Genomic DNA, 20,031 nt, shown 5'->3' with positions numbered 1-20,031 from the left:
CCAATCTTATCCAGTCTTTAAGCCAAAGTAGGCACGCCGCTTCATAGTATATGCTTAAATCCAGTAGGGAAAAGCCCCCTCTCTCTTTTTTGTCTACCAATATTTTCATTTTTATTCGCGGTCTTTCCCCTGCCAGATGTATCTCGCTAAAGCTCTTTGCCACTCTTTACACTGTTTTAACCCTTTAAGTATAGGTATAGTTTGAAACAGAAAAAGCATTCTGGGTAGTATGTTCATTTTTACAACCGCTATCCTCCCCAGGAAAGATAGTTTCATTCTCTCCCAAATTTCTAGATCTTTCTTAATGCCCCTCCAGGTGACCTCATAGTTGTCCTTATAAAGGTTAATATTCTTGGTTGTGATCCACACTCCAAGATATTTCACCTTCTTTACTATCTTAATTCCTGTCCTTTGTTCTAAGTCTATATTGTCTTCTTTACTTAAATTTTTGATCAACATTTTAGTCTTATTCATATTCACTTTAAGTCCAGCCACAGCACCAAATTCTTCCAATTTTTTTAGAGCCTTTTCCACATTATCTTTTGGATCTTCCAATGTTAGTACAATGTCATCCGCGAAGGCTTTAATCTTGTATTCATTAATGCCCACCTTGACTCCTTTAACCTCTGTTGTTTCCCTCAGATTCTTAATAAGTACTTCTAGCACTGTTATAAACAATAAAGGAGACAGGGGGCAACCTTGTCTAGTCCCTTTAGATATATCAAAATATTCTGATGTGGTGTTATTTATTACAAGTTTTGCTTTTTGCTCAGAATAAATAGCTTCAATGCCCTTTCTAAATCTTTCTCCCATTCCCATCTTTTTTAGATTTTCAGTCAGGAAGCGCCAAGAAACATTGTCGAATGCCTTTTCGGCATCAATAAATATCAGGGCCGCCTGTTTGTCTATTCTAGTTTCCAAATATTCAATAATGTCAATCACATTTCTCATGTTATCCTTCAATTGTCTCCCTGGTAGGAAGCCTGTTTGGTCTTTGTGAATTCTACTAATCAAGACTTTTTTTAACCTTTCAGCCATTATATCCGCGAACAATTTATAATCGTTATTTAAAAGTGAAATCGGTCTATAATTCGTCAATTCTAAAGCGTCTACCTCTTTTTTAGGAAATAATGTGATATAGGCTTCCTTCCAGGTGTTCGGGATCTACATTTAGATGGATTTAGGGGAGTGCAACTGGTTTGGTCACCCTGGCGTGAAGCCTTGCGGGCCCCACAGGGGACACCGCAACTAAGATGTTGAATAGACGTTGAGAGGCGTGGGGGCACTGAATTTTGGCATCGTACAGGGCTCCCCTGGAATTTGAGATGCCATGGTTCACCACTGAAGAACATTTGTGGTATGAAAAAGGTACCTGGTTTCAGCTGGAAGTTAGGGGGCACTGGTTGGAAGGGTCGGAGTATGTCTGTCCCGAAAGCTTTGCAGGCACAAACAGTACTGAATACAGTCTTGCATATAATTGCCCTCCTACTGTCATGAATAGAAACCATCATGAATCGACAAAAACGGGCATCTGGAAGGAACCACTATGCCAACAGGATGTCGGACTGAATGGGCCTTGGCCTGACCCAGCAAGGCTCTTCAAATGCGCTTATGTTCCGCTGACTTTGGGGACGCCTTGCAGGAGTCTCACCCGTCTCATGACTATTCTTCTAGTGTGGACCAGTTCGACAAGCTCTCCCCCGAAAGCAGGTGCACCATCCAGAACATGCTGGCGCTGTACCTGAAGAAGAAAGCAAACACAGACCAGGAGGCAGGGACTTCTAGGGGAAGCGAGGCCTTCATGCGGGAAGCCTTGACTCCTCACGTGCTCCCCGGGATCAGCTTCGACCCCACCACCCAGTCTTCTGCTGGTGTCACTCTTCCACCTGGCCCAGAACAGGAGGCTCCTTCCCAACACGCAGAATGCCTTGCACATGATCGATGGGCCTGTGCTCACTGTGACATAGGCAGGGCCGGATTTATGTATAGGCTAAGTAGGCTGAAGCCTAGGGCCTCTAGATCTAGGGGGCCTCGCCAGCCTGCCCGCTCCCCAGCGCCGCAGACAGTCTTCCCTCTCCCCAAATTGCAAACCCAAGACTTCATGCAGGGCATTTCTCCCCCATTTCAAGGACATTTTGCTTCAAAAGGAAAGGTGGACTTGGAGAAGGCAAGCAAAATGCGAGGGAGATAGTGAAAGATACAGGAAATTGAATGCAGATTTCCAAAAAAATAGCAAGGAGAGACAAGAGGGCCTTCTTAAACGAGCAATGCAAAGAAATAGAGGAAAACAACAGAATGGGAGGAAGCAGAGATCTGTTCAAGAAAACTGGAGCTATGAAAGGAACATTTCATACAAAGAGTACCATAATAAAGGACAAAGGTGGAAAGGACCTAACAGAAGCAGAAGACGTCAAGAAGAGGTGGCAAGTATACACAGAGGAATTATACCAGAAAGATATGGGTGTCTCCTACACCCCAGGTAGTGTGGTTGCTGACCTTGAGCCTGACATCCTGGAGAGCAAAGTCACATGGGCCTTATAAAGCACTGCTAATAACAAGGCCAGTGGAAGTGATGATATTCCAGCTGAACTATTAAATTTTGTTAAAGATGATGCTGTTAAGGTGCTACACGCAATATGCCAGCAAGTTTGGAAAACTCAGCAGTGGCCAGAGGATTGGAGAAGACCACTCTACCTCCTTTAGAGGAAAAGGCCTTGAGGGGAGGACCTGTTGCCTCCACAATCCTTCCTAAACATGCATAAGCTGAGAGGCAATTGTCCGGCAAATGTGGTGCTGTGGGGAGGCAGGAACATTTTCCTGCAGTTAAGTATTTTCTAAGTTCCTTTCCCGAAACTTCCCCAAACGGTTCTGAAGCCTCTCTAACCTCAGAAGTCTTTTCCTCTCTCCGGAATTCTGGGATTCGAGGATGACTTCATGGAGAAGGAAAGAAACCTGCAGAATCAGCAAATGAGTGCCCGCCGGGAGCCTCCACCCCCACCGCTGCCACCAAGCAGGCTGTAAGTTGCCTTAGAGGTGTACTGTGCCCTCCCGCCTCCTTGCTTTTAAGGACTACTTGAGTTCTGTTCTCATCTCCCTGAGGCGTATCCGTGACAAGGAGAGCATGAGCAAGAAGCAACCCCAATGACCCACACTATGCGCCAGCTCTTTGTGCCTTCCACACATCCGCAGTCCGGACAGAGAGAGGGACTCACCCAGCACGTCCTCGCCAAGAGAGAGAAGGAATATGTCAACACCCAGAATTTCAGGTCAGATCATGCAAAAGTGCAAAGACCAGTGGAACCTGTATCAGAGTTGGGGCTGGAGAAAGCGACATCTACATGACAGCTTTATTGTTGGGTGCCAGGCAAAGTCTGTCCTGTTCACTCAGGCCACATGGGTGGGTAATGGAAAGTATTAGTTGTGGTGGGCAATGTCCCTTGGTGCCACATACTGAACCGTGGCTTCATATTATGAGCAGGACGGCAGCCTCTCCTCCAGGTTTGCACACCTCTCCCCCACCCCAAGCCTATTGGGAAGCTTCCACTTGGATTTTAAATTAACCACAGTTTGGTGTGTCCAGATCCTATGGTGGTTCATTTTACCAGCTTTGTAAACCCACGATTGGAGCAACGGGAGCTCACCCTGTCGTGGGGATTCGAACCGCCGACCTTCTGATCTGCAAGTCCTAGGCTCTCTGGTTTAACCCACAGCGCCACCCGTGTCCCACTGTTAGTAGTACCCAGTGGCCATTTGTTTTTCATGTCTCCTTTTATGATATGTTTATCAGTATGTGGTCAGCAGCTTCAGATGCTACTGTTTTACAGAGGCTGTTTAGCTTGCTCTTTTTACCCCTTTACTAGACAGGCTGTATTTCTGTGCTGTTTTCAGAGTGGGGAATGCCCATTCCTTCATGGCCAGCATGGAAACACAGAAGGCTAGCCATTTAGGAGGTTTGCAAAGAGGACAAGGGTGTCACGGGGTAATCTTCTAGCAAACAAGCTTGGCACAGCAGATCTGAGAGGTGGTTTTCTGCTCCCGGAAAGCCAGCCTGGAAACCAGGTTGCCAGGTGAAGGAAGAAGGGAGAGATCAACCAACTCACTTGCCTTCAAAGAATTTCTGGTTGCCTGTGGCTACTGGGGTAGTGCCTAGATATCAGGCTGGCTGACACAGCTTAAAAAATACAAGGAAAAAGCTTTTTTTCTTTCATTCGCAAAGCTCCTTTGGGGCCCCGAATAGCTAAGCTGAGGAAGAAGTGGCTGGTATTACTTGTTTGTTCTTGGTCCTGATCTTGCCTGCCCTTGCACACTCCTGTTGTCTTTGCATATTTAACCAGCACGTCTGTTCCGATTGGAGTCCTCTTCCTGCAGTTTCACATCCTTCTCTTTGGCACTTGGGCATTCGGTTCCAGGAGCTGGACCTGAGCACAGAGGCTTTCTTCTACTTGGACTCGACAAAGGAGCAAGAGTGGCTGACAGCTGTGGAAAAGGCTTTGCGTTCCAAATCCAAGTACAAGAAAGTAAGTCCAACCCCACCCATTTCTTCAGCAGCCAGACAGCTGTCAGGAGCTGGAGTGAGGAGGAGGAGGAGGAGGAGGAGGTCAGCAAGAAGGTCAGCAAGACTCTCTTAAGTCTCCCCCCCCCCCCGGTCCTTCCCAAGCAACCTGAGACTCTGACACCTTGCCTGTCTTTGCTCCCTTCTCTTAATTTCTCTGTGTTCTGGGAGACCAGCAGGGAGGGGAGCTGATCGCAGCAGGATGGGGAGACCCCCTGGCTTCTTCAGCAGCCTGCCTGATCTCTGCCTCTTGACCCCCGCCTCCAGCCTCCACTTCTGCCTCGGATTCTGGGCTGCTGTTTGCCACAGAATCTTCCTGCCCTCCTGCCTCTTCAGTTTCCAACACCTCCTCTTGCTCACAGTCTGCTCCCTCTTCTCCCTCGGATGACCCCCCACCAGTTCCCTGGCTCTGAGCCTTCTTCCCTTGGGGGATCCCCAGTTGGTGCCCCCTGCCACTCCTATCTGCATCCAGCCGGCCCAGGACAGCAAGCAATGAACAGAGCTGGTAGACATCCCAGTACCTTGCATCTTCTAGGTGCATCTGGTGCGTCTAGTTGGAATGATGTTGCTCATCTTTGTCAGGAAGGACCAGCTCAGCCGCATCAAGGAAGTGATGAGGGAGACAGTGGGCACAGGCATCATGGGGGAGATGGGGAGTAGACCCTGACAGCGGAATTCCCTACGTCGGTCTTTCTGTCTGTCTATCTGTTTTTCTAATCTCTGCCAACCAGTTCCCCCCTCTTTCCTGCTTGCTCACTAACAGCCATCTTTGCTCCGACTTCCGGGTTGAGCGCCATCAATCATGGCGGCTTCCCTCTGAGCACCGGAGGGGAGAGCTCCGAAAAATAGGGTTCTGCCGCTACGGCGACGCGGTGAACCCCTGAAAACGTAGGCGGAGGAAGCCTACGTCCGTGGGACTCGGCGGGCACCAACTGCGCTCCTCCAAAACGTTTCTGGGGCTCGGTAAGAGTTCTGGAGCGAAACGGGGGTTGAAGCGGTGCTGAGAGTCTTTTTCGGAGTGACGTCGCGCAGCTGTGATCGGAGCAGCGCTCAACTTCTTCTTGTACAATTTGGATTAAAAAGAAGGATCCGTGAGTAGGAAAAGTACAAATATCTTAAAAGAATTTATGAAACAAAGCAAGAATTGGGACTTAATTGGATTTAATCGGACTTAAATAAATAATGTAATTGGATACCGAAGCGGGAAGGTTTAAACAGGAAGTCAGCCTTCCGCCTGTAAATAGTGGAAAGCAAAGACTTGAGGACTAAAACCTTGTAAAAATAAGGACTGAAAAGGTTGAAATCTGAAGTCTTTGGAGAGAAGTTCCCCCTCGGGAAGCAGGGAAAGAGGGGGGAGAGCCTGAAATTTCTTTTGCCTGCGTTGAGAGAAGTTAAGTAACATTAAAGTTCACTGCCTGGACTCCCGGTCCTGACCTGTCAAAAGTGAAAGTGAAGTTTAGCGGACTGTGAAAGTGCTTAAAGGAACTTTTTATCAGGATAAGAGAACTCTATATGAAATTGAGAGCTGTAGATATTGTGAAGGGACATTATTGCTACAAATTTGCTGTGAGAGGAGAGTGGGAGACATATTATCCTTCCACTAGCAACGTTTGTTAGGTCCCCCTGGTGGACATTGAAACTGTTACAGAGTAACAAAGTAACTGAGGAAAATTCCACTGTTTCCCTTTGAACTGGTAAACAAGTTGCAGCTGCAGAGTAACCTTGAAACTGTTGGCTTATGGCAGAGGAAAAAGGGAAAACACAGCAATTTCAAGACAAAACAACAAGATCTGGTAAATCTTTTCACACGAGAAGGAGGGGTTCCTTCCCAGAACCAACAGGAGGTGCCTCTATTCTACCTAAAGCTAAAGGAATGTCTTCGACAGAAGACCTTATTACAGCAGGATTTTCAAAATTACAAGGATCAATAGATAAACTGACAGAAGAAGTGACAGAAACAAAAAGACAAGTGGAGGAAATTAAAAGTCAGGTTGCAGAAACAAATAAAGGAGTAACAGAGGCCTCCTTAAAAATAGATCAAAATACTGCAAGTATAAAGCAAAATACAGATTCAATTAAGGAATTATTGGAGGCAACGGCAGAGACAAGAAAAATCGCTGAGGAGGCTAGGGAAACTGCAGCAGCTACAGAGGAGAAATTACCACCGATGAAGAAGCAACTTGAGGACTATAGAGCTAGATTTTCTATGATTGAGTTGAAAGATAAACAAATTAATCTGAGAATCAGGAACGTGCCAGAAATTGAGGAAGGAAGGCTGCGGGACCTCCTTACACAAGAATTTGAGAAATTTTGGAACTTGGAACCCCAAAAAGAGGAAATTAAGATCTTGAGCGTGTTTCGATTGGGAAAAACAAGTAAAAGAATTAAAATTAGAGACTGTCTGGTTACGTTTAGAACTAAAGAAGAAAGAGATAAGATTTTGGGATTACATTTTCAAAAACCACCGGTAATTAATTAATCTAAAGCCGAAATCTTCAAGGACATCCCAAAACACCTCTTGGACCTCAGGTCAAATTATAAAGACTTGGTTACTCAACTAAGAAGAAACAATATTATCTTCAGGTGGGAATTTCCGGAAGGACTTTCTTTCAGCATCAAGGGAAGAAAGATAAAAGTTAAATCAGTGGAAGACAAGAACACATTTTTAGAAGTTTACGAGGAGGATCTACGAAAAGGAACTTTAAAAGTAGCAGACCCATCGGAGTCATCAGAGGAAGGAAGTGAAGACGTGACAGGAGCCAAACCGAAACGGAACAGGAAGAAAAGGACACCGCCAGATTCGGCAGACAAAGACAAGACATTGGGAGCATCTGGAGGAATACAATAGAACAAATTCACCATGTCTCTGCAACTTTTAAGTTGGAATTGTAATGGTCTAAACTCTGTTCGAAGGAGGAAATCGATTTTTTATATTTTAAAAAAAGAACAATTGGACTTGATTTGCTTACAAGAAACACATGTGACCAGGCTCCACAGGAAAATTTTAATCAATAAAAGATTGGGTCAAGAATTTATTTCATCTGACAAAGTAAAAAAAAGAGGAGTAGTAATCTATGCTAAAGAGAGCCTTTCGCCAAAATTTATTTTTAAGGATGAACAAGGAAGATATTTGGCAATTGAAATACAATATCATGGACAGAAGTATTTGATAGTAGGTGTGTATGCACCAAATGAAGGAAAATCCGAGTTTTTTAAGAAGTTGCATGAGACATTGAATGACTATTTGGAGTACAATGTGATCTTGATGGGAGATATGAATGGAGTTGTTTCAACAAATATGGACAAGGCACAACAACAGGTAGTCACCAAAGATGGTAGACTACCGAAAACTTTTTTTGAATTGACTGATAACTTGGACCTGATTGATATCTGGAGAACAAAAAACCCTCTAGGAAGAGAGGGAACCTTCTTTTCCGAAGCCAAAATGACCTGGACACGAATCAACCAAATTTGGATTACTAGAGGACTGGCACCGAAGATAAAAAAAGTGGAAATCTGCCCAAAGACTTGCTCCGACCATAATGCAGTAAAGATGGTAATGAATCTACTACCAATTGGTTCCTTTAGATGGAGAATGAATGACTCTCTCTTTAGAGATGATGATGTAAATAAAAAAGCCCAGAAAACTTTGAAAGACTACTTTGAGATAAATTTGAATGCCACGGTGGAGAAAAGAACTGTATGGGACACAAGTAAAGCTGTTATGAGAGGGTTCTTGATACAACAAAATACGCTTAAAAAGAGATTACAAAAGGAAAGAAGAGAGAAGATCCTGGAAAAGATCAATGAGGTAGAAAAGAGATTGAGAACAAAACCAAAATCACAGGAAATTTTAAGAGAGATTAAGTTATACCAAGTTGAATATATGCAAATGATAAATCAAGAAATTGAATGGAAGATTAGGCAAATGAGACAGAGAACTTTTGAATCGGCAAATAAATGTGGAAAGTTATTGGCATGGCAAATAAAGAAGAGACAAAAATGAACACAATAACAAATTTGGAAGTGGAAGGAAGAATTATACAGAACCCAGTTGAAATAAGGACTGCTTTCCAAAAATACTTTAAACAGCTTTACTCTCAGCAACCCCAGAAGGAAGCAGATATAGATGAATTTCTGAAAGTGAATGGGCTACCGAAAATATCTCAAGAAAGTAGGTTGAAATTGAGTTACAGGATAACAGACCAAGAGGTTGAGAGTGCCATTCAGAATATGCAACTCGGCAAGTCCCCAGGGCCTGATGGGCTGACTGCTAGATATTATAAATCACTGAAAGACTGGTTAATTCAGCCATTGAAGGAAGTTTGTAATGATATACCTCAGGGGAAAAGAGCACCAGAAACGTGGAAAGAAGCTTTTGTCACACTTATACCAAAGATAGAGATTGAAAAACATCAACTTAAAAACTACCGCCCTATATCATTGCTTAATGTGGATTACAAAATTTTTGCAGATATTTTGCCTAGAAGATTTAAGAAAGTTTTAATAGAGGAGATTCACAAGGACCAAGCAGGCTTTCTCCCAGGAAGACATCTATCAGACAACGTGAGGAATATAATAGACATATTGGAATTTTTACAGGAAAAAATAAATACAAAAGCGGCTCTGGTATTTGTGGATGCGGAGAAGGCCTTTGACAATATTTCTTGGAGCTTTATGAAGAAGAATCTCCAAGGCATGGGGGTAGGCCAAGAATTTGAAAATGGTATAGGTGCAATCTATTCTGAACAAAAAGCTAAATTAATTGTTAATAATGTAGTGACTGAGGAGTTCAGAATAGAGAAAGGAACACGACAAGGTTGCCCAATTTCCCCCTTGCTTTTCATATCAGTCCTGGAGGTGTTGTTGAACATGATTAGAAAGGACCAATTGGTCAGAGGGATACAGGTCGGAGCTAAACATTATAAACTAAGAGCATTTGCAGATGACCTAGTTTTGACATTGCAGGAGCCAGAATCCAGTGTGAAAAGAGTCTTAGAACTGATCCAGGAGTTTGGTCGATTGGCAGGTTTTAAACTAAACAAAACAAAAACAAAGGTTTTGGTAAAGAATTTAACAGAAATTGAGAAAGAAAGGTTTCAGAATAAGACAGGTTTGACAGTAGTGAAAAAAGTGAAATATTTGGGAATTATTATGACTGCTAAAAATGGGAATTTATACAAAGACAACTATGACAAATGTTGGTCGGAGATAAAGAAAGATCTAGAAATGTGGTCTAAGTTGAAACTCTCATTAATGGGTCGTATTGCCGTGATAAAGATGAATGTATCGCCAAGAATGTTGTTTCTATTCCAGACATTACAGATTATAGACAAAACTGACTGTTTCAAGAAGTGGCAAAAAGACATATCTAGATTCGTCTGGCAGGGCAAAAAGCCAAGGATAAAATTTAAAATATTAACTGATGCAAAGGAAAGAGGAGGCTTTGCCCTGCCAGACCTGAAACTTTATTATGAAGCAGCAGCTTTTTGCTGGCTAAAAGAATGGCTACTTCTTGAAAACAAAGACATTTTGGATTTAGAAGGATTTAATAATGTTTTTGGTTGGCATGCATACTTATGGTATGACAAGGTTAAAGTGCATAGAATGTTTAAAACTCACATTGTTAGGAATGCATTGTTTAAAGTTTGGATAAGGTATAAAGATTTGCTTGAAAATAAGACCCCAAGGTGGCTCTTCCCAATGGAAGCAAAAGCACTAAAAAAACTCAATATGGAGGCCAATTGGCCAAAATATTGGGAGATCCTAGAACAAGATGGAGAAAAATGGAAATTACAGAGTTTTGAAAAACTAAAAAGTAAAGTGCGAGATTGGCTTCATTATTATCAGATAATGGAGGCTTACAAAATGGACAGAAAAATTGGCTTCCAGGTGGAAAAATCAAAATTGGAAACAGAACTGTTAGAACCCAAAACTAAGATTTTGTCAAGAATGTACAACTTGCTGTTGAAATGGAATACACAGGATGAGGAAGTGAAATCAGTGATGGTTAAGTGGGCCCAAGACCTGGGTCATAACATAATGTTTGCTGACTGGGAACGGTTATGGACCACCGGTATGAAATTTACGGCATCTAATGCTCTAAGAGAGAATATAATGAAAATGATATACAGGTGGTACATGACACCAGTCAAGCTTGCAAAAATCTATCACTTAAATGTTGGAAATGTAAAGAGGTTGAAGGTACATTCTTTCACCTTTGGTGGACGTGCCCAAAGATAAAGGCATTCTGGGAGATGATTTATAATGAGCTGAAAAAAGTGTTTAAATACACATTCCCGAAGAAACCAGAGGCCTTTCTCCTGGGTATGGTTAGCCAACAGGTGCACAAGAAGGATAGGACATTTTTTATGTATGCTACAGCAGCAGCAAGGATACTCATCGCACAGTATTGGAAGACACAACAGTTACCCACGCTGGAAGAATGGCAGATGAAAGTTACCGACTACATGGAATTGGCAGAAATGACCGGCAGAATCAGAGACCAGGGAGAAGAGACGGTGAAGGAAGATTGGAGAAAATTTAAAGACTATTTACAGAAACATTATAAGATAATGAACGTTTGATGACATCGGATTGATGGTGAATGGTTATTAGTTAAAAAGTGAATAGAGAAAGATCCAATATTTTGTCAGATTTAAGGAAATGCAACTATCTATTAGACTTTAAGATTATTAGAAAATCAAAATATGATAGAGGGAAAGAATTTGCAGACAGAATATTTGATTTGGAATACAGAGAAGGAAGGTCTGGGGAAGTCGGAGAAATAAGTTAATGTAAAGAATACAAGGAGACAAAAATCGTTTTTAATATGTTTATTTTCTTTTTTGTATTTTGCTGTTTTGTGTTTGTGTGTTGTAGTGTCTATTTTTCTGTTCTTTTGTTGTGAGGTTGTTTGTTTACTGTTGTTTTATGTTTTCTGTAAAACCCAATAAAATATTATATAAAAAAAAACCAGCCATCTTTGCTCCGCCCCTGCAGGGTAACAAGGGTTGTGTGGCCGCGAGGTTTGTCTGCAACAATACCAGCTTCTGCGTTGTCAATTCCCACCTTGCTGCCCACGTGGAAGACTTTGAGCGCCGAAACCAGGATTACAAGGATATCTGTGCCCAGATGAGCTTCCTGCCCCCTGACCAGGGTCTGCCGCAGCTGGCAATCATGAAAACGAGTGCGTTTCGAGGGCTTGGAGGGAGAAAGCCTTGGCTGATGTAACTTGTTGGTCTCCGCTATCTGGAGAAGCAAACTGAGTCATGTTTCTGTAACTTTCCTGCCTGTGTGTAGCTCAGGGTAGGCAGCATTTCTTGTTGTTTAGTCGTTTAGTCGTGTCCGCCTCTTCGTGACCCCATGGACCAGAGCACGCCAGGCCCTCCTGTCTTCCACTGCCTCCCGCAGTTTGCTCAAACTCATGCTGGTAGCTTCGAAAACACGGTCCAACCATCTCGTCCTCTGTCCTCCCCTTCTCCTTGTGCCCTCCATCTTTCCCAACATCAGGGTCTTTTCCAGGGAGTCTTCTCTTCTCATGAGGTGGCCAAAGTCTTGGAGCCTCAGCTTCAGGATCTGTCCTTCCAGTGAGCACTCAGGGCTGATTTCCTTCAGAATGGAGAGGTTGGATCTTCTTGCAGTCCTTGGGACTCTCAAGAGTCTCCTCCGGCACCAGAATTCAAAAGCATCAATTCTTCGGTGATCAGCCTTCTTTATGGCAGGCAGCATAGTGCTCTCCAAATGTTGATAGACCAAAATTCCCATAATTGCTAAGAACTGGCCTTGCTGACTGGGGCTCATGAGAGTTCCACTTCAGCAACACCAGGAGGGTGCAGTGTCGGCGATCCCTGCTGCTGCAGCTGCACCACTAAGGTTTCTACTAGAGCAGCCAGTAGAGAGCAACGTAAACCGAGTGGCAGAGATGTATTGGATTCGATTATAGCAAATGTGGGCAACTTCTCCAGTGATCGGGGTGGGAGTTGCAGTTTGTTAAGGGCAGTAACGCGAAAGCAGAGCGGCCATTTTGCATGGAGAAGGTTCCAGGCTCAGTCACCAGTGTGTGCAGATCGGGCTGGGCATGATCTCTGCCTGAAAGCTGCTGCCAGTCCATGTAGTCAGTCCTGAGCTTGATGGGTCAATGGTCTGCCTCAATAGAAGGTAGCTTCCTATGTTCCTGTGTACTACAGCAGGGTTTGGAGGGCCACAAGCGCCTTGCCCATGAATTCAAGAAACAAGGGGAAATTCTAAAAGTCTTTGCTGAAAGGACATCAAAGCAGGGGCCAGGTGAACCTCTTTGGGAGATTCTTCTGAAAGGTCGGGTGCCATGACTGAAAAGGCCCTGCCATGCTTGAAAGAGCAGGAGTTCCCTGGGAAGGGGATTCTAGTCAGTGGAGAGGCAGTGCAAACATAAGTGGGCCTTCTTCTGGTACCCTTTTCCCAAACCTTGAAACACTTGAAAGGCCAGATGGGGTGCTCTGAATTGGGCCTGGAAGCAGTTCAAGAGCCAGTCTAGTTCACAGAGCACTAGCCTAATATGATCATACTGCCCAATCCTAGCTATCAGTCTTACTAGATATTGCAGGAAGTGGCAGCAGGCTGCCCCCCGCCCCCCGACCCCGTGAGCTAGCCTGTAGCTGTGGTTGCTTTGCTTTTTTCCAGCATTGTCATCTGATCACTAAAAATGAGCTTCAGAGACTTCTGACCTACGGCCAGGTGAGAGACATCTTTGTGTTATATGTGGTGGTTTAGGATATTGCCCTGTTTATTTCCTTTGTCTGGGATACCCCAGCCTAGGCTAGAGGAACCACTTTCAGGCAGTTAGGAGCAAAGAACATAGGATGACTGCGACTTCTACAAATGCTTTTTAAGGTTGCAGGTTTGTGCAACCTGAATTAGAAGCAAGTCCCAATTAAGTTGGAGGGTTGCCTTGGAATAAGTAGGACTGCTCTGCAATTTCCCAGTTAGAGGGCTTTCCTAGCTCAGCACACGCTCCCGATGTTGTTGGACTCCCATCAGCCCCAGCATAGCTGCTGTCCAGCAATATCTAAAGGTCTAAGGTTTCCTGCTCTAGGTTTTGCATCAATCTGGAAAATCTGCATTGCTCACATGTTCTTATCAGCAGATACTTCCATTAAGTCCAATTGAATTGCTGATGCTTTTTGTTTTACATTTTTCTCTCCAAGGTTTGTGTGTTCATCATGTTGACAACCTTTCTCCCACTTGGCATAAGGATCATTGGTATTTTGTGTTGAAACAGAGGCCTGATTGCTGCACCTTATGGTGGATTTAAACTCTGTGAGCGTAGTCATGCCTTAGCCCTTTGAGAAGGATGCTGCAAGGAAGGCGGGGGGGGGGGGGGCAGCCTCAGACTTCCAACATGCGCAAAACCATCATAAAACATTAAAAACTTCCCTAAAGGCTGTATAGTTACTTATCTCCTTGACATCTGACGGGAGGGTGTCCCACAGGGCAGGTGCCACTACTCAGAAGGCCCTCTGCCTGGTTCCCTGTAACTTCGCTTCTCACAGTGAGGAAACCGCCAGAAGGCCCTCGGTGCTGGACCCTGATGCCTGGGCTGAACAATGGGGATGGAGACACTCTTTCAGGGCTGAGGCCATTTAGGGCTTTAAAGGTTGGCACCAACACTCAGAATTGTGCTCAGAAACGTCCTGGGAGCCAATGCAGGATGCAAAAGGATGGTTTTGCAGTTGCTCATAGTGTCGGGGTGTATTCTGGTGGTTGTTAACAGTTTGTATGGATTATTGGTACATATAACATTGCATATTGTAGGTATGGCTAACCTGTGGTCTGCCAGATGTTACTGAGCTGCAGTTCCTGTTGGCTCCAGCCATCATGGCCAGTAATCATGGATGATGGGAATTGTAGTTCTGCAGCATTGTGAGGGCCACCTGTCTGCTGCTCCTGAGTTAGAGGATTTTCCTGTCGTGTGATGCAGCAAAGTAATTTAAGATGACATGGGGCAAAAATGCACAAGCATCCTGTACCTTTAATAATTGGGTATAAGATAGGATTTCAGAAGGTATACCCCTTTTTTTGCACTTGGCTAACCTACTAGTAGGGACGCGGGTGGCGCTGTGGGTTAAACCACAGAGCCTAGGGCTTGATGATCAGAAGGTCGGCGGTTCGAATCCCCGCGACGGGGTGAGCTTCCCTTGCTCGGTCCCTGCTCCTGCCAACCTAGCAGTTCGAAAGCACGTCTAAATGCAAGTAGATCAATAGGTACCGCTCCGGCGGGAAGGTAAACGGCGTTTCTGTGCGCTGCTCTGGTTCACCAGAAGCGGCTTAGTCATGCTGGCCACATGACCCGGAAGCTGTATGCCGGCTCCCTTGGCCAATAAAGCGAGATGAGCGCCGCAACCCCAGAGTCGGTCACAACTGGACGTAATGGTCAGGGGTCCCTTTGTTGTTTAGTCGTTTAGTCGTGTCTGCCTCTTTGTGACCCCATGGAGCAGAGCACGCCAGGCACTCCTGTCTTCCACTGCCTCCCGCAGTTTGGTCAAACTCATGTTTGTAGCTTCGAGAACACTGTCCAACCAGGGGTCCCTTTACCTTTAACCTACTAGTACTTCACCTTGGTCTTCCAGCACAACAGTGGCTGTTAATAGACTCCATTGTCAGGCAACAGGGGGTCTTTTGCTTCTCTGCAGATTAGCGATTTCTTTTTGGCTTTAGCTAAACATTCAGCGTACCCAAAAGACAGCTTTTGCTGATTTCACAGAGGGAGAGATCAAGTTCATCCCGACGTACAAATTCGACTCAAAAAAAGATCCTGCTTGATAGCTGAGCCTTTGTAAGTAAGTCCTCTCAGTCATTCTTCTGCAAGGCTTGTCTGTTTTTCCTAGTCTGCTGAGATGCTAGTAGTGGCCTGCCTTTCCATCCTCCTGAGCAGGCTAGTCAAAAATATATTTTAGACATGGCTTTCTGCTAAGCCAGCTGTTGGAGGAGGGCTAGAGTTGAGGGCTGGACGGACTTCCTTTCCTCTGCAGCCAGAATGGACACCAAGCCACGGAGGAAGAGAGAGATCCAGCTCTCCTTCACCTGCTCACTTTGCTTGCATGGAATTCCGGGTTGCCAAAGGCTGCTAGGCGAGTTGTGAAATGCAAGGCTGTGATATGTTGTCTTCCTCAAGCCATCCCTGCTCTGGAAATGTTTTGGCTCCTTTCCCCCACATTTGTCCTGATAACCAGCACCCTCTGTTTCGTGGTGTGTATAAGCGGTGTTGCAGTTCCTTGAAAGGTGCAGCAGGCTGAATGAGAATCCTCTTTGTGTCAAGGAAGTCTGGGAATGAGACTTGGTGCTCTCTCAAGATGAGTCTGCCAGGGCATAGGAGCATGAGAGCAGCCCTGCTGGATCAGGCCATTGGTCCATCTGGCCCAGCATCCTGTTCTCACATTGGCCAATGAGATGCCTCTCGGGGAGCCCACAAACAGGACCTGGGTGCAACAGCACGCTCCCCTCCTCCAAGCCATGCTGCTTCTCTTGGTGGAGTATGTTCTGTGGCCATTATGGCTAGTAGCCATTGAGCCTCACCATCCAGGATTTGGCATATGCTTGTGGTTCTTGACAACTGTCAGAAGCCACCGAGGCCTGCTAGTTTCATTGCTCTTGCTGTGGTAATGGGGAAATCAAAAGGACAGGCGGAACATGTAGTGACGAAGCCGGAAAACGGCAGGCTCCTTTGGGCAGCATTTCAGGTGCCAGAAAGGGTCTTTTGGATCACTGAAAAAATAGTGTCTGAACAAGAATAACGGGGCCCCTTGCTTTGGGGAAGGATCATCATTTGGTGGTGTGCCATATGCTTTGTATGCAGAGTCTCAAGTTGAAAGGCACCTCCACCTGACAAAGGATTGGGCCACAGAGAGCTGCTGCCAGCCAGGGTAGACTTAATTAATGAATTGTGGGGTTGGAAGGGATCACGAGGGTCATCTAGTCCAACCCCCTGCAATGTAGGAATCCAAACTGGGGGAGGTCAGAAATTCATTCTGCTTTTGATTTCCTAACAACTCTCTCCATGAGGCAAAATGCCTGCACACCTGCAAGGTCCGCCCCTTCAGAAGTTGGACTCCCAAGCCCCATCATCTCCAGCTCTTGACCGTGGTCAAGATCACAGGCCGTGTGTGGAGCCAAAGTTTGACTGTGTGAGCCTTGTGTGTTGCCTCAGCCAGTCCAACAGTGTCTCCTTGCAGTGGGAAGTGGCGTGTGCCAGCATGGTGTGAGCCAATCCTCTGGAGAGGAGGCAGCGTGAATCAGCTCAGCTACCGAAGCCACATGGAATTGAAAAGGAGCGACCACAAGCCCGTCAGCTCCCTCTTCCTCACAGGGGTAACACCTGCCCTGGCCAGGGCTATCGTCTAGTCAGGGTTTTTAGTTGCCTGCTATGTGGCACCTCCTCGAATCTGGGCAGGCCCTGACCAACAACCAGGCCCCTTTCCACACAGCTCCTCCTTGGCCAATGACTTCCGGTGCAAGGAGTGGGCAGCTTTTGGCTCTGTTGAATCCCTAGGCTTCCATTCTCCACTGTTCTGAGTACACGCTGCTCCTGCAGGCAGGGCAGACCACATGGGCTGAACTGTATACCTTAACCGTTGGCTCCATTCATGCAGTGGAGCTTGTGTGGTACTTGGCTTGGAGCATTTGGCTTCAGCCCATTGGCTCTGGAAGTCACAGCCGCTGCCATCCTGGGGAAGCTCTCAGAGTTACAGTACTTGCCTCTTTCAGGGCTGGGAACAGGGGGGTGCATCAGGCCTTTCTGCTCTTAACTCATACCCCCCCCTTTCAGTCCATAGCCCCAACAAATGTGCTCTGCCATCCACCGTCGTGGATGACCGACGGTACCGGAAAGTGTTTGAGGATATTGTTCAGTTGATGGACAGGATGGAGAACGAATTCCTTCCCTCCCTGGAGGGAGGTAAAGATGAATAGGATCCTCTCCAACCCCTTAAAGAGGGTCTGCTGCAAAAAGACCAGGGGGGAAAGAAGCCCTTGGCCCATCTAGCTCAGTCTTGAGCGGTTCCCCAGGATTTCCGGGGGATCTCTCCCAGCCCTACCTGGAGATGCTGGGGATAGAACCTGGGACCTTTGCATGCAAGGCAGATGCCCTTCCACTGAGCGGCAGCCTCTTCCTCGCAGGCAAAGACTCCAGGGGTAGCCAGCGTGGTGCCCTCCAGATGCTGGACTACAACTCCCATCATCCCCAGCCAACATGGCCAGTGGCAAGTGCAGCAATATCTGGAGAGCCCCACGTGGACCTGTTGCATGTGCAGTCCCCTAAATGAGAGCCCGGGGCCAAGGACAAACTTCCCCCTGGAGCACGTTTCCTTGCCTCTGCTGAAGGCAAGCACTCTCTTTCTCCCCCCCCCCCCCCCCCGCCTTTTGCTCTGCAGTTTCCGTTTGAGAATGTGAAGTTCCGGCAGCTGCAGAAGGAGAAGTTCCAGATCACAAACAACGGGCAGGTCACCCTCCACTTCTCCTTTATCCCCAAGCTCAGTGACAGCCAGTATTGGAAGCCATGGCTTTGCGCTGAGCCCTGCGAGGGATACTTGGAGCCCAGCGCGTCTCTCTCTGGAATCAGAGAACTGTAGAGTTGGAAAGGGACCCCAAGGGTCATCTAGGGAAGGCCTTCCTTTTCTCCTCCTCTTCCCAACCCTCCTCCCTCCAACCTTGGGAGTTTGGTAGAGCAGGGGAGGCTTAACATTTGTGGGCTGCATTGCCCCATGCTCAAGCCTCCAAGGGCCACACGTCAAAGCAGCTGAGCCCAAAGTGTAAAAGTGTGTGTGACCAGCTTTAAACAAACACACACACACGCACAAATGAATTGAAGCCAAACAATGCTGGAGGGTCCCCAAACACCTTTTGGCATTGCAGGGAACCAGTGAGAGCAGTCCGTCCAAAAATTACTTTTTTTAAAAAAATATGCGTATTTTTATGTTGTGGAGGCACAAAAATATCTTGGAGAACATATAGAACTAGCCAAACTTTTAAAAACTCAGTGAAATGTAAACTAAAAAAGAAAGTTACATTGGGGGCGCAAAAATGCTTTAGGAGACAAATAAGTGCTTTCCCTTTTTATATTCTTTTGTTAGGATCACTTTCTCTCACCCCCCAGTATGATGTCACCATCTTCTGTGCAGCTGCCGCTTTGGAGGACTAGAGAGGAAAGTGGGGTGGGGGTGGGAACTGAGTCGCTTCTTTTCCTAATTCTTGAAGTTAAGGTTTCCCCCATACACCTGTGAGAACAGGAGGCTGTACGAGATGGGCCATTGGCCTGATCCAGCAGGCTCGCATTGTGTCCTTCTGTTCAATTCTTCACTGTCTTCACTTTTAATTTACAGACAAGCCAACTTGGCTGTGCCAAAGAGTGTATCTGCCTGACCTCCTCCCGTTTTAGGTGAGACGGGGGACATTTCCCTGGATGTGTACGTCAGCAAGGAAGAGAAGATTGAGGCTATCTTTGTCCTTCACCTTGACCCTAGCAAGGACTATTTCCTCACCATCAGTGGGAGATACCTACCAAGCTGCTTCGGGACCTCCTTGGAAGCCTTGTGCTGGATGTCTACCCTTCCCACTCTGCTTGCCTGCTTGAAAAACAGCTGCTCTTCCACTCAGAAATGTGGGGGCTGGGGGTCCTCCGCTGCATTCAGCTTCTGTAGCTGTGCATCCGCTTCCTGTGTGCTGTTCATGCCCTTTGTTTGCCTTGACTGAGTCATCCCAGGTTCTGGTCCTCCCACCTGCCCTTTCGCAGGGCCACTGAACCGTGTGCATTTCCCTGCCATCTGCCCAGATACTGCTCAGCCAACGGGCTGTTTCTTTCTCTTCTCAGGGCCTGTGCCATTAACACCCTTGGTTGTCTTTTGCTCTTGCCTTCCTCCTCTGATCTCAGGGAGAAGACAGCTTCCTAGAAAAGGTAAGAGTTGGTTTGCTATCCTCTAGATGTTCTTGTAGCGGGCTCAAATCAGGTACAGGCAACGCCCCGTTTACACGGGGGTTGCGTTCGGAGGTACCGTGCGTTTAAATGAAATTGTGTATATTGGGGACAGCATTGGAAAAGCCTGCAAACACCCTCTAAACTCCCGGAAGCCCTTTTGAAAGGCCTTTTGAAAACCAGCAGCCTCCCTGCAAAACTCCTTGCTCCAACTCTCCACAGGCCTGAGAGGTCGGTGCCAAAGCTCCTGGGAGGGAGTCGAGATGCTGTTTCCATGCCACTTTGGCGCTTTTGTGCTCTTGGGGGGGGGACATTTTTGCCCCTTCAAGTGCCCCTTCCAGCTTTGCGGCAGTGTGCATGTGCCTCGAAGGCACGTAAATGGAGTTGCCCTTGTCAACGCTCAGCAGCTGCTCCATGCAGTGGCAGCTGGTCCCTTAGGGCAAACCAGGCACTACCCCACCAATCTGACTTTCCTCTCAGGCAACCCGCACCTGCCTGCCTTCTGACTCAAATCCAGTCCAGGTGGTGGCTCTAG

General features: G+C 46.2%; 1 protein-coding gene across 1 annotated transcript; it reads left to right on the top strand.

Annotated features, from left to right (window-relative positions):
- Positions 1 to 1,603: 1,603 nt before the first annotated feature.
- LOC310668782 (inositol polyphosphate 5-phosphatase OCRL-like) lies at positions 1,604 to 19,276 on the top strand (the record flags this gene model as incomplete). The annotated part of the gene is given in 13 exon segments (XM_083422111.1): positions 1,604 to 1,903; positions 2,890 to 3,017; positions 3,100 to 3,137; positions 3,140 to 3,303; positions 4,335 to 4,517; positions 5,088 to 5,208; positions 11,532 to 11,741; positions 13,182 to 13,267; positions 15,248 to 15,344; positions 16,749 to 16,897; positions 17,384 to 17,494; positions 17,959 to 18,124; positions 18,963 to 19,276. Coding segments are annotated over 13 exon segments (2,067 nt in total).
- Positions 19,277 to 20,031: the final 755 nt, after the last annotated feature.

Source organism: Podarcis tiliguerta, assembly GCF_965153285.1.
Source record: "Podarcis tiliguerta genome assembly, chromosome: W".
Lineage (NCBI taxonomy): Eukaryota > Metazoa > Chordata > Lepidosauria > Squamata > Lacertidae > Podarcis > Podarcis tiliguerta.
The sequence above is the reverse complement of the archived record's forward strand: the minus strand, read 5'-3'. Positions and strand labels throughout refer to the sequence as shown.